The following is a 15,676-nucleotide window of genomic DNA, read 5'->3' as shown; positions in this document are numbered from 1 at the left end:
TGATGTGTAGGTAAGCGGGCGGGGCTTCCAGGATGTCCGTTAATACAGGAGAGTTAAACTCCTGCACATCTGTCAATCATTCCGGATTCACATGGCTGTGGCTTGTGAGGAGGAAGTCGGGTGTTTTAATATAGATTTCTATATGCAGAGGTGGACAGTAACGAAGTACATTTACTTGAGTACTGTACTTAAGTACACTTTGAGTATCTCTACTTTACTCAAGTATTTTTTTTTTAAACTTATGACTCGAACGTCACTACATTTGAAAGACAAATATCGTACTTTTCACTCCACTACATTTCTATCAAGGTCCTCGTTCCTATAAAGCAGCTCTGAAAGTGGATGTTTTCCCTTTTCTTTTCTAAAGCGTGATGGTTTTTTCGCAGGTGACACTGAGGCAGTCTATCAGTAATCACTAGGGTCACGTCACGTCCATAGACTGCGGTCTCAAAAGTAGCCGGTCACCGGCGGCAAATCGCCGTCTGTGGCTTGTTATGCCGCCGGCTATTGTCAGTCGAGTCACAAAATTTAATATTAAATATTTCTGACGGCAAAAAAAGTTGTGAACGTAAATTACATCCACTCTGTCATGTATGTCCGTTGCCGCGTCAACTTTGTTTACATCCTCGACATGAGTGCAGCCATTACTGCCCCTTGTGCCATATGTAAGCCGTACTCTGATTGGCTTAGAGTGTTCCATGGACTGTGAATGGTTCATACCATCATGTGACTCACAAATGGCGATGAAGAGAGTTGCAAGCGGCTCCATGCTGGATGCGTGGCTAAAAAGGTCTAGACGGAAAGGTAAGTACATTTTGAACGCAAATTTATTCTGTCATTGGGTTGATATAGAAAAATAAATACGTCTTAGTCCACCGTTTCTCAGCCTTGCTTAAGACATTATAATCGCAGATCGTAAAGTTGACTCTGCGTTTGACAGCTGCTCGAAAAAACAAACTGCGTGCGTAACGACGCTAATCAAGCTTAAGCTAGACGACCCGCCTCAAACACCCGTCCCGGGTAAATGTTATCCCGATTTTAGATGACCTGTTCCAAACCATCCCGCCCCATGAAAAATTCGTACTTGCATCTCTCTCTCTCTCTCTGTGTGTGTATGTATATATAAGTGCTGTCAAGCGATTAAAATATTTAATCGCGATTAATGTCGCGACTGTCATAGTTAACTCGCGATTAATCGCAATTTAATCGCACATTTTTGTCACATGAAAAACCATATAATTCTCTTATCACCATAAAAAAAAGTGAATGGGCTTGCTCACCGTTCGAACTACGGGGGTACTCGGGGGATCCGAGATCCCCTGAAACAGACATGAGATCCCTTGAAAACATGATTTGGGAAATGTTGGGGGCTCTCTAAAATATTGGCAAAATGATGTTTATTGACATAGCAATCATGTGTAACGGGAAGCATTTGCATATCCGAAGTGAGCGCGCGATGGAGATCTGCGCTCTGAGACAAGCGCAAGCACCGCCCCCCCCCCAAGGGAAAAAAAGGGACCCCCCCGAAAATATCGGCATAGTTCGAACACTGGTTGTACCAATGTTTTTTTTTTTTTAAATTGCAGAGCATAACACGTCTTGTCACAGCCACTGCAAAGTCGGACTGGAGCCGCCGATGGGAAAACGAAACCTAAGCCGAGCACCGTGGCTCTTCGGGGGAGGGCAGAGGACTCTGGCTGTGCGGGGCGTGGCATTACAGTCTAGCTGCTATCGTTTTTCTAAGCAAAGTCTCTGTTCCAAGTTCCTGGCAGTTTCAAAAGCTTATGAAAAACCTACATCATGTCACAGAGCATTAATCTCGCGATAAAAAAATTATCGCCGTTAAAATTGAGTCAAGTTAACGCGTTAATAACGCGACATTTTTGACAGCACTAATATATATATATATATATATATATATATATATATATATATATATATATATATATATACACACACACACACACACACACACACACACAATATTTGTTGTGCCTAACCCGCACTAAATAACTAGATTTATATAATTTCTATTCAGTAGGCCCCTACATGATTAGGTTGATGAGATTTGGATAAAAGTTATTTTCAATAGAAATGCTGAGACTGTCAATGACTGCAGCTAGCTGCTGTTTTTTTAATAACGATGAAGTCAGCTGATGAAGTACATGTAGCTGCATTTTATGTATGCATTTTATTGACTGCCAAAAAATAAACATTTTGATTATAATTGAAGTTGTTTTGTTCTTCATCTGTATTCAAGATTTCACCACATTCTTCAATAGTACCGTATTGGCCCGAATATAAGACTACCCTGAATGTAAGACGACCCCCCCTTTTCCAAGTTCATCTTTGGGGAAAAAGTTTTTTGAAGACCAAATGTTCATTCATATAAAGCGTATTTATTTCAAAATTCTGTTTAAAATTAGAGGCTTTTGTTTTTCACATTTAAATAGAGGTCATTTCAGTCTCATTTCTGTGAACACTTTTCATAGAAGTAAAAAAAAGAGGCTAAACTGCAGGCTACTAGACAAGCCAAATTAAAACATTTAAATTGCATTAATTCAACAAATTTGTCAGGTTTAGATTGAAAGTTCATAAACTTCAGAATGTCAATGCATTAACTTCCCATAGCCTACGGGTATATGGAATAAATTTGCAGAACAGTGCAAATGCTTTAAACAATGCATTAAACAATACATTAAGGTTTACAATAATAAACAGCTGAAACAATGGAAAGGGTAGTTTGCTAAATTACAGCTACTCAGCACAGAGATCCTCAGCCTCACTTTGCTCACTCTCACTGTCCTCACTTTCACTTTCGTTTTTGGCGGCATTTTGTCTAGTCCGCGAATTTAAGACGACCCCCCTTTGTAAGAGCTATTTTTTACAACAAAAACACCGTCTTATATTCGAGCCAATACGGTATTAGAGAATCTGGAGAAACTTGTCACCTTAGCTTAGTCAAAGTGCACATCAGACTTAAAATTATTATATCATCCATATGTGGATTTCAATCGGACTACTTTTTATGGTGTTTGTTTGCAAATATTTCTGAAATTTGATAAAATGACTGAGGTATGGTTTCATATTTCAAGTTTCCAAATAGTATTGATTACCCTTTATTTTCACTGTTAAAAGTTACCAGAGGCCACCATTTCTCAGTGCATTTCATAAAATTTCCCGTACCCAAAGGGGGGCGCACCCCCCTTTGAAACCCCCCCTGCACTATGTCTGCCGCTGGCAGACATTTTACCATTTTGCACCCTGCTGTAAATTATTTGTACCCTGCTATTCTCCCAAACTTTGAAGCCCCTGATAGACTGGATAAAATCAAGTTCAGTGATTTCTCAGCAGCGTTATTTGAACACGATTGCTCAGTTGATGGCAGAATGGAAGGAGGCGGTTCTTCTGGAGAATGCACGCACTCATGGCTTTACCTAGAACCCATGCTTCGGTTTTCTGAAAGGATTAAAGATTTGTTTCATTTGAAATGTTTGCTGAAAACGAACCACATCATGGCCTATATATCAAGGGATATAAACGTTTTATTCCAAGAGAAAGCTTGCAGTGAAGTGGTCTGTGCTTTTAGAGCTAGCGATAACGTTGCAATAGCTATGCAGTCTGGTTAGTCAAATGACTTTCTATGGATTTGCCCGCCACGTTGCCATAGCCTTGTCCACGGCTAAAGTTTACACACAGCTAGTTAACTTGGACACTGTTCGTTAGCATGTAAAAACGGAGTTACGCTAACATGAATAACGTTAACTTATCTGAAGTCCTTTCAGAAATATGATTTAGCATAATCTTGCCAAATAAACAATGTAGAAATCTTTCTTTTCTAGTAGCGTTAGCTACCCAATATGATTTCGAGTTTGAAAAGAGTTTGCTAGCATGTCAGGTGGAGCTTCACTGACTAGCTAGCTTAACGTTAAACCACCATGATGGCACAGCATGCGTTCGTTTTGTGAATTCACATCCGTCTTTGGTAAAAGCATTAGGTTTTGTAAGCGTTGTGACAATAATACGTTGACAGAAAATTTACTTTTAATACTTAAGTATTTTTAAAAGCAAGTAAAAATTTGACTGGACAACTTGCACTTGTATCGGAGTAACATTTGACCAGCGGGATCTGTACTTTGACTTAAGTTGGGGACTTTGTCCACCTCTGTCTATATTAGCTCTACAGATGTGTGATATACCTGAAGGTGCTCTTGACTTAGCCTGGGCCCGCCCATCCTAAGCGTGACGCAACACGAGGGCCTGTTGCGAGCTTAGTCTGGCCAGGCAAGCTATCTACAGCTCTTCCAAGCTCCCGAAAAATCGGGAGCCAATCAACTTTGAGCATCTCCAACGGCCCTGGGTAGAGGCGTGTTCAAGGCAGTGACGTAGTAGAACTGCGACCGGAAGCCATAGATTGTTTACAGAATCTATGCCGGAAGCGCTTCATTCACTAGAAACATTACGAACATGGAGCAAGTTCTCATTGAAAACGGAGCAAAGAGCAGCCCTGGAGGTATTTACTGAAAGGAAGGACGTTTTCGCCTTGCTCCCGACCGGCTTCGGTAAGAGTTTAATCTACCAGTTAGCCCCGTCGCGTCACATACGTCAGAGGAAAGAGTGATGTGATTGGTTTAAGCTTTGTCACAGCCTTTTCTGGCTTCGACCAGTAGCAAACTGAGGCATTTCAGGGAGGCGGGTCAACCACACCTTTGGGAAACGGTTGGGCTTAATATCTTTGCCAGACCAAATGCTCGCAGAGCTTTGAAGTCGCGTTAGCCAGACTACTCTCCAAACAATGCACACGAAACTAAAAATTTGCTGTCACAGGAAGTGTGAGGCGTTCCTTGAGCAAAAGTTTTCATTGCTGTTAAAGGTTACGACTAGGAGCACCGCCAAGGATGCTCATGTGCTGCCTTCAAACAATCACAAATATTAGTCGATTTAATTACCGCAGTTAAATAGTTAAATTGTTTGGAAATGAGGGACAGCACATGTGGAGAGCTTGGGAATGAAGCTAAGAGAGATGAGACGTAGGGGTGGGCGATATGTATCGTCTGCGATGTCATCGTGAATGTTGTTTTGACGATGTGTAATTTTGCATTATCGAGTTTTTTTAATTAAGCCGCCAAAAATCAATACAGAGCGGAGCAGACTCGGCGCCAGACACGGACTGACGGACGGGCCTCGAATTGCTTTGGGGGGGGCACACATTTTATACGCCAAGCCAGGGCAACACAACTGTTTCTAGCAACCCAGGAGAGCAGCACAGACGTGACGAGTTAAATATTCTAAGAAACCTATAAAGCAACCAAAACAACTTTCCAAAATGTATCAAACATTGCTCAGCATATTAAAAGTTTTTTTTTTTTTTGCTCCGCTGGCCTCACAACGCACAAAGCTGATTTCGGGTATCTACCGGAAGATGTCGTGATATGATCCCGTCCAGCAATAAAATGTGATTAGCTGAGACAGCTGCTCATTTACCCAGATACCATCTGAAGAAAAAATGCGATTGGTCGGTTGGTTCATTCCATGTCATTAACCCATTGGTTCCCAAGAAATATTAGTCCCCGTTTATAGCAATGATCCAGAAATTATTACTAGTGTTTCTGTACTCACGGATAATAATGAATGAACCGATCAGCCGATTTCGAATAGTTTCAATACATTTTAAATTGAGCACATTTTTCTTTATTATTGTTATACTGAAAAACTTTGACTTGTAGTTTACGGTTTTTTTTTTTGAGGGGAAAAAAAAAAAACAAAGAAGAAGAAGCTGTGACGGGCTCCTATCAGGCCAAGTGCGGTCACTCGCCGGCCACTTTCAGGCATCTTTTTCGGATTAGTGAGACCAGACCCTCTGAACCTGAATGGGGAGATATCAATACTGGACTCTGTGAAAACTAACGGTCGCGAAGAGCATATGATTGAAATCGCCATGAAAAGTTGATTATACTTGAGTGTTAGGTTGGTTCTCATGACTCGGAAAAAGCTTTAAAATCCACTTTTCTCGTGGATTATTTTGACACTGCGCAGGCGCAGTACTTCTGTAACGGCAGGAGAGGGACAGCGGAGCACGAAGCTGCAAGATGATTGGAAAGCTGTTGGTTCAGATCGACATATGATTGGTTGTTGGCAGCGGAACAGGCGGGATATTTGCAGACCCGTACTGCCGTCAGAGACGGTTGATTAGAATGTTTGCTGCCGTTACGAACTGTCAATTGAATTATTCATTTTTATTAATTTAAAGTTGTTTAAGAAAATAAATATGGCTTTTCCTTAAATACTTGTGTCACTGCAATGATTCTTTTAGTCATTGTAATTATTGTAATCTTTAAGCAAGTGTTTTTTTTTTTAAATATCGTCAAAATATCGTTATCGTTAAAATCCTAAAAAATATCGAGATATTATTTTTTGCCCATATCGCCCACCCCTAATGAGACGGAGATGGTCTGGGCACATCCTGACAAGAGATGCAGAGCATGTTAGAAGGAGAATGTTGAGGATGGAGCTGCCAGGCACACGAAAACGAGGAAGGCCAAAGAGGAGATACATGGATGTGCTGAGAGAGGACATGAAAGTGGCAGGTGCGGTAGAGAAGGACGCAGAAGACAGGGAGCAATGGAGACGAAAGATCCGCTGTGGCGACCCCTAATCGGGAGCAGCCAGAAGAAGTAGTTAAAAAAAGGTCAGTCACTGTTGTAGCAAGCGCGAGTCAGAAATAGTGAAAATGACTGTTCCTTAATTTGGGGGGCACTTACTTGTGCGTGTGCGCTGCAGCACTGCTCTCTCAAACCTGTCTCGGGCTCTAATACGAAGATGTGTGGTATGAGATAGTGAAGAGAGATGAGTAGCGTGTATAATTTAGATGTGGGAGATTAATTGCAGAGTTCAGTGGACTGGCAGAGACAGGAAGCAGCGCAGAGAGACGTTACTATTGCACGGTTTTGCAACGCCACACGTTCTGCTGCAACCGAATCAACACGCAGCACAACATGAACCAAGAATCATGTTATCTATTACACAGTAACATCCTCATATTTCAGCAGGATCAGAGGAAGGAAGAGATGCAGGCGAGACCACAAAGAGGACGAGATGAAGGGACGAGACAGAGATGAGATGAGATTGGGAGAAGGAAAAAAAAAAAGAATGGGATGGAGAGGAGACGGAGGTGAGAGGACAAAAAGGATCAGAGGAAACACTGAGATGAGACCACAGACAGGGGAAGAGAAGAGAAGAGATCAAAGGGAGACCATATACGGGACGAGACAAACGATAAGCAAGAGGTGTGTTGGTCTTACCCGTCCTTGGTGGTATCTGCCACTGCGGCGAGCAGCTGCACAGTTTTGGGGTTGTGATGGATCTGTGTATGGAGGCCCAAATACTTCTGCACAAAGTCACTGGGGGTCATAAAGCGCTCGCCATCCTTATCCACAACGCTGGCATACTGACACACACACACACACACACACACACACACACGAACAACATAAGCTGATTAAATAAAGCAACAGAATAAAGGGGAGGGAAAAAAAAAGATTGTCTTTTTTTCTCCTTTATATGCACCCACTTCCTGAGGAATTGATTTAATCTGCTGCCTTCGTTATTCACAGCCTGAGACGAGCTGCCTCTGAGTGAGCCCTGTATTAACTAAAGCGCTGCTTCAACACCACACTCGTTCCAACACCGCAGTCTTGTCAGATCAAAACGTTCGAATGGCGCCCGGGTTCACACGGCGTCAAACCAGTGTGTGAGAAAGAGGAAGACAACAAAATCCCACTGTGTCTTATGTCTCCGCGTACGTTATTAACTGAGAGAAAAGGCGTGACTGGTGCTTCTGGGTATTGTGCTGCAAAAAAAAAAAAAAAATCTCCAAATACACACAACTCCCAGCTGAATCTCATTTATACACAACCTTATTTAATCACAGGAGGAAAACCATTCTTTCTTGCCTCAGCTCTGCAGTCAGTTTCTCTCTCTCTCTTGCCCCTTTTCCACCAAAGCAGTTCCAGGGCTGGTTCAGGCCCAGTGCTTAGTTTGGAACCGGGTTTTCTGTTTCCACTGACAAAGAACTGGCTCTGGGGCCAGAAAAACCGGTTCCAGGCTAGCACCAACTCTTTGCTGGGCCAGAGGAAAGAACCGCTTACGTCAGCGGGGGGGCGGAGTTGTTAAGACCAACAACAATAACAAGACCACGAAAGAAAGATCGCCATTTTTAAGCGACGAGAAGCAGCAGCTGTACAAATGCGAAGTCATCCATTATTATTATTTGTTGCTGTTGCTGCTGCTTCTTCCGTGTTGTTTTTGCTTCGATATTCGCGCCAAGGTTTATGCAAACATAACTGACGTATACATCGACGTAACTGACGTACGGATGGGTTCCCTTTTGAGTCTGGTTTCTTCCTCATGTCGTCTGAGCGAGTTTTCCGTCGCCACCGGCTTGATCATTAGGGATAAAATTAGCTCATGTTTAAAGTCACTAAAATTCTGTAAAGCTGCTTTGCGACAATGTCTCTTGTTAAAAGCGCGATAGAAATAAACTTGACGAGGCATGAACACTTCACAGAGTGTCTGTAAAAACAGTAACGGTGAAGCAATCAAATCACATTTGATATACAACCCCGATTCCAAAAAAGTTGGGACAAAGTACACATTGTAAATAAAAATGGAATGCAATAATTTACAAATCTCAAAAACTGATATTGTATTCACAATAGAACATAGACAACATATCAAATGTCGAAAGTGAGACATTTTGAAATTTCATGCCAAATATTGGCTCATTTGAAATTTCATGACAACAACACATCTCAAAAAAGTTGGGACAGGGGCAATAAGAGGCTGGAAAAGTTAAAGGTACAAAAAAGGAACAGCTGGAGGACCAAATTGCAACTCGTTAGGTCAATTGGCAATAGGTCATTAACATGACTGGGTATAAAAAGAGCATCTTGGAGTGGCAGCGGCTCTCAGAAGTAAAGTTGGGAAGAGGATCACCAATCCCCCTAATTCTGTGCCGACAAATAGTGGAGCAATATCAGAAAGGAGTTCGACAGTGTAAAATTACAAAGAGTTTGAACATATCATCATCTACAGTGCATAATATCATCAAAAGATTCAGAGAATCTGGAAGAATCTCTGTGCGTAAGGGTCAAGGCCGGAAAACCATACTGGGTGCCCGTGATCTTCGGGCCCTTAGACGGCACTGCATCACATACAGGCATGCTTCTGTATTGGAAATCACAAAATGGGCTCAGGAATATTTCCAGAGAACATTATCTGTGAACACAATTCACCGTGCCATCCGCCGTTGCCAGCTAAAACTCTATAGTTCAAAGAAGAAGCCGTATCTAAACATGATCCAGAAGCGCAGACGTCTTCTCTGGGCCAAGGCTCATTTAAAATGGACTGTGGCAAAGTGGAAAACTGTTCTGTGGTCAGACGAATCAAAATTTGAAGTTCTTTATGGAAATCAGGGACGCCGTGTCATTCGGACTAAAGAGGAGAAGGATGACCCAAGTTGTTATCAGCGCTCGGTTCAGAAGCCTGCATCTCTGATGGTATGGGGTTGCATTAGTGCATGTGGCATGGGCAGCTTACACATCTGGAAAGACACCATCAATGCTGAAAGGTATATCCAGGTTCTAGAGCAACATATGCTCCCATCCAGACGACGTCTCTTTCAGGGAAGACCTTGCATTTTCCAACATGACAATGCCAAACCACATACTGCATCAATTACAGCATCATGGCTGCGTAGAAGAAGGGTCCGGGTACTGAACTGGCCAGCCTGCAGTCCACATCTTTCACCCATAGAAAACATTTGGCGCATCATAAAACGGAAGATACGACAAAAAAGACCTAAGACAGTTGAGCAACTAGAATCCTACATTAGACAAGAATGGGTTAACATTCCTATCCCTAAACTTGAGCAACTTGTCTCCTCAGTCCCCAGACGTTTACAGACTGTTGTAAAGAGAAAAGGGGATGTCTCACAGTGGGAAACATGGCCTTGTCCCAACTTTTTTGAGATGTGTTGTTGTCATGAAATTTAAAATCACCTAATTTTTCTCTTTAAATGATACATTTTCTCAGTTTAAACATTTGATATGTCATCTATGTTCTATTCTGAATAAAATATGGAATTTTGAAACTTCCACATCATTGCATTCCGTTTTTATTTACAATTTGTACTTTGTCCCAACTTTTTTGGAATCGGGGTTGTAAATATCGATCATTTTAGTCTGCTCACCTGAAAGGACTTTTTAGTTATTCTTCTACTCTTCCTCTGAAACACTACACAATTAATTATGCTATGAAATTGAGTCGTACATGAGCTGATAGACGATGAGGCGTGTACGTACGCCGAGATTGAGTGGAATAACTGTTTTATTCTATCCACATTCACTGGATTTTTAGAAACAGAACATTATTATTTTTTGCAAATTTGATTTAAAACAAAAACTTTTATATAAAACGTCCAAGAAAATCATTTCCGCATAGGCAGACTTCTTATAAACCTATCGATGGCGGCACGAACTGACTTCAATGTTGTTTTTTTTGGTAGAAAGTGCCGTCTTGCCGAGGTATAGAATAGCTTTAAACATTTATTTAATTCTTCCTTGGACATTTCAGTTCTGTAATTTTCAAACTTATTTGAGCTTTTGAACCAGTCTTAAAAAAAAAAAAAAAATCAACAAATTTTAAAGGAACAGTCCACCGTATTTCCATAATGAAATATGCTCTTATCTGAATTGAGACGAGCTGCTCCGTACCTATCCGAGCTTTGCGCGACCTCCCAGTCAGTCAGACGCAGTCAGACGCGCTGTCACTCCTGTTAGCAATGTAGCTAGGCTCAGTATGGCCAATGGTATTTTTTGGGGCTGTAGTTAGATGCGACCAAACTCTTCCGCGTTTTTCCTGTTTACATAGGTTTATATGACCAGTGATATGAAACAAGTTCAGTTACACAAATTGAAACGTAGCGATTTTCTATGCTATGGAAAGTCCGCACTATATAATGACAGGCGTACTAACACCTTCTGCGCTAGGCTTGGGAAGATTCACCGATGCACATCGGAAAATCGATACGACCTGTTAAGATGCAGTTGCATCGATTTGCAAACGTCGCATCGGAAAAAAACGCACATAAACTCGAGATGCATCGTATCTAAACTGTCTGCATCGATATAAACCGATTAATATCTTAATTTAATACATATAATGAATAAATTATAACATAACAGTTTAGAAAAGGGTCTGGTATTTCTGGGTTTCATCTCTCTATCTCTCTCCTACTCAAGTCTCGGCTCAAGTCTCGCGCGAATAGGCGGGTCCAACCTAGCTTTCGAATAGGATAGAGGCGGAAAGTCAGCCAGATAGCGGTTAACATGGAGGAAGACAAAACGGACATTGTTCATTCGGTGGTGGGTTTCAAGTCTAACGTATGGAAAGATTTCGGGTTCTACAAGCGAGGGGGAGAGCTGGACAAGACAACGGCCATATGTAAACTCTGCTGTGCAGAGATAAGATACACAGGCAGCACAACGAATTTGGCTGCACACCTGAAGCGGCGACACAACATCCCCCAGTCCCCGGCTACGTCAGCGACAGCTAGCAGTGCTGCAACACCTTCACGTGAGCCAAGATTACTCCAGTTTTTTCCGTCACCTCTGGCAAACAATTCTCCCAGGGCAAAATCCATCACAGACGCCTTATCTTTCTTCCTCTGCAAAAGCATCCAGCCGTACAGCATTACCGCAAACGAGGGATTCAAGTACCTGCTTGAGGTGTTGGAGCCGAGGTATAGCATACCCGACAGGAAAGTGTTTTCTGACAAGATAGTCCCTGCACTTTATGAGAAAGTAAAGATGGATGTTGTCGACTCAATGAGCCGTGCTCAGAGGGTGTCAATAACGGTAGATGGATGGACATTTTTTATTATTTATTATGTAGGTCTTGAGTTGTTCTACAACATGCACTAAAGAGGAATCTTAATTTTTGTTTAAGGTTATACTTATACTACAGTTCCAGAGAGACCTGTAAGCACTTTATGTTGTACTTCCTGTGTTTCAAAATAAAAGGCACAGCTTTAATGCTTCAAGTGCCATAACTTGAACTACTCTGTATTCCATGGTGCACTTTTCTTCTGCATTGCATCGTATCGCACTGGACCGCATTGTATTAGAATTAAATCGTACTGTATCGCACCGTATCGCAGCATGCGGGAGAATCGTATCGCATCTTAGCACTGGCAATTTCATTAATCTTGAATGTATCGAATCGTTGGCAGTGTATCGAGATGCGTATCGTATCGCTTTGATTATGAAGATTCCCATCCCTATTCTGCGCGCTTCGGCAGCGCATTGATATCTGAGCTCCGTATCAATGCGCTGCCGAAGTGCGCAGAAGGTGTTAGTACGCCTGTCATTATAGTGCGGACTTTCCATAGCATAGAAAATCGCTGCGTTTCAATTTGTGTAACTGAACTTGTTTCATATCACTGGTCAGATAAACCTATGTAAACAGGAAAAACGCGGAAGAGTTTGGTCGCATCTAACTACAGCCCCAAAAAATACCATTGGCCATGCTGAGCCTAGCTACATTGCTAACAGGAGTGACAGCGCGTCTGACTGACTGGGAGGTCGCGCAAAGCTCGGAGAGGTACGGAGCAGCTCGTCTCAATTCAGATAAGAGCATATTTCATTATGGAAATATGGTGGACTGTTCCTTTAATGCTTAAAGATGAACGTAAACAAACCGGTGAAATGACAGCAGCAATTTGTGAAAAATGTGATAAGAACGTATCTTTTCAAAAATCATCATCATCAAATACTTCTATTCCATATTTTGTTGCTTTTTTTTTTTAATCTTCTGGTGTTTTCTTTTCGAGTAGAGTTTTTATTTCGTCCTCGGTTGGTTCAGCAACATGCGCCACCATTTTGTTTTTCTCTACTCATGGTATACGAGCTGATATCCTTGTACTAGAGTAGCCAATCAGAGCACGCGGTTGCTCATATCCAGTGAATGTGGATAGAATAATATACATTTGATCCCTCCTCCAGCCTTCGTTTTTTTCTTCTTCAGGAACTGTGAGAGCTTTGACTGATTCCCCTTGACTTGGCATCTCAAAGAAATAAAAGTATTCGGGGAGACGAGATTGTTTAAGTTGAACATTAAAGAGCAACATTTGGGCACGGTAACTCGGGCATGTCACTGGGGGTACAAACTTTCGAGCTAGCTATTACTTCTGTGATATTCAGGCAGAGATTTTAAAACACTTATAAATAAACAAACCCTCTCGCAACTGCAAGCACCGAAACGACACCTCGGATTTATTCGAGTCTCTCCTGCCACACGCTGGAAAAGTCACTTACAACATAACAGCACAACACAACACGAGTTCCCAAGCTTTCTGTCTTCTGAACGTCTGCAACGTATAAAAATATTTGCACCCCATGGGATTTCAGTCAGGCGAACGTTAAGCGGAATATTTACTTGTTGAAAACATTTATTTCTTAAACCGATCTGCTGCTTCAAAGGTTGACTGCCTTTCAGATTTATAGGTCATAAAAAGAATTCTCCCGACACCCAGTTATTTCTGTTTAGTGGACTGAAAGCTACTGAATTCAAATCACAGACTTAATTTTAATGAGTTTTTTTCTAATAGAACAATTAATTTATTTCCACACGGCCCTAAATTCTCCGCTATTTTTTCCTGCTTCACCATGACCCGATACAAGATACTACGTCATGCATGACATGGTGGGCTTTCCCCGTTCGCGCGAGGCATTATGGGATACAAATTTGAAACAGGAGAGGAAAATGGCGGACGCGAGTGTGCAAATGAAGCGTGAAAGACCGACTACAGTAACGGAAAGAAAGCAAGAAGAAAAGACGTTATGTTACATACGAAGGAAAGGAAAAGCAGGACCAAATTAATAAATACTGGCGGTCAGCGAGCACCTCGGTGTGATCAGCTGTTCGTTTAGCGACAGAACGACGGAACTGTCAGTGCACGCTCAAAGGTCAACCTGCGCATGCACACACGCACACGGACTTCCTCTGTCTGCTTGACTGCGCGAAGCGAGCGATTTCATGCACATTATTTGCTCGGGAATCCCCTCAAATTAAATAACTTCCCAGCCACAGAACGGTCTGATATTTTGTGAGACATTACAGAAATAAACAGATATCACAATGACCACATTTCAGACAGAACTAAATTTCACCGCTTTTATGAAACCGAAAGGCCGTCTAGCTTTAATCTGAGAAACCTTACCTTGAAACATTCAGCTGGTTTTGTGGCCATGTTTTCAAGGTTTGTTTTCAAAGCTGGCTTCATGCCTTCAGAAGAAATTTGCTTCACACACACACCAAATACTCAGCGAGAGGGATTTAGCCTCGTCATGGTCCGTGAACGCAGATCTAAATTTACTTTAAAGTGCATATCACGGGTAAATTCAGGAGCAAGATCAATGTCATTCTCCTATTTTATATTAAACTTTGGTCAAATATCTGTCACATTTTGTGCAATTTTTTTTTTTTTTTTTACATTACGCAACACCAGAAAAATTCAGTTGAAATCGAGCCATTTGAGGTGAATTGGTCCGCCTCTGAAAAAACTTGGCATTTGGATTTCCCGGCAAACACTGATTTTTGTGATGTCAGTGCGGGACGCCTCCTTCTGAATCCTACGTCAGCGCTGGTTTATTTACGAGAAAACGACCTGGTGGTTTTCTGCAAATTTCTTCAACGTTATCGCGTAATTATTAAAATGGTTAACAGATGTATCGTAGGAGGGTGTAGCAACACTAATCTTGATGGGATTAGTACTCATCGTTTCCCAAAAGACCCGACAATGAGAGAGAAATGGGAGCGCTTGGGCTACACAGACTGTGCACTGAAACCGTGCAAAGCTCTCGCAGCCTGCTGGCGACGTCACAAATCTGGCTCCAGACTCCCTTGGGATTTTTCCAGACACGTTTTGTTATTAGTATGCTTGCCAAAGGCAAGCACACTAATGTTCTTCTTAGGGCCTCTGCATGCTCTTGCGACAAGGCTTTCGCAGATAGCTTTTCGCAGACAGTTGTAATTTATCGTTGAGCGGGGAGTAATAGGCGTGCGCGATGTTATTCACCACCACAATGCAAGGGGGCGCGAAGTCGCGAAATCGCTAGGAGTAGTTGGTGGGTGTGGTTAGTGGAGTGTTTATCCTCCGGTTACTTATAATGACTAGAACTGGAGTTGTATAGATGTATGCACTTCCTCACTTCCTCGATCAACCGCTCTTCGTGCTGCCCCATCTTCGCTCGTGTTTTTAAAAATGGCGGTCGTGAAAACAAAACAAACCGGGAAAGTAGGGAAGCGGAAGTGCGTGTAAGCGGATGTAGAGTGGACCAATCAGAGCCCTCTTGTCTGCGACGCTGTCTGCGAGGCTTCTGCGGTGGTCACAATTTTTGGGAGGTGCGCGCAGAGCGTCTGTGAAGGGGGGGGCTACGCAGACGCCATCTGCGAGGACTGTGTTGTCAGCATAAATTGGCCTTTAAGTTTACTTATTCTGCCTTATCCCGACACATTTTTTTGGATCCACTACTCCTCCTAGGGCGTTCGAGATAGAGACACCGTTCCAACTCTGAGACGTCTGGCCCGAAGTGGTGTAGTGTGCTTGTATACAGCT

The 15,676-nt window shown here is 42.3% G+C and overlaps 1 protein-coding gene across 1 annotated transcript in view; it reads right to left on the bottom strand.

The window, feature by feature from the left end:
• Nucleotides 1-15,676, bottom strand: part of slc25a12 (solute carrier family 25 member 12) — a 100,370-nt gene that overhangs the window by 57,479 nt on the left and 27,215 nt on the right. The window contains exon 3 of the mRNA XM_060920091.1: nt 7,302-7,447. Within this exon, the coding sequence (XP_060776074.1) occupies nt 7,302-7,447 (146 nt within the window). The remainder of the gene's footprint in view (nt 1-7,301; nt 7,448-15,676) is intronic.

Source organism: Neoarius graeffei, chromosome 4 (genome assembly GCF_027579695.1).
Source record: "Neoarius graeffei isolate fNeoGra1 chromosome 4, fNeoGra1.pri, whole genome shotgun sequence".
In the NCBI taxonomy this organism is placed as follows: domain Eukaryota; kingdom Metazoa; phylum Chordata; class Actinopteri; order Siluriformes; family Ariidae; genus Neoarius; species Neoarius graeffei.
This window is presented reverse-complemented; position numbering and strand designations above follow the sequence as displayed.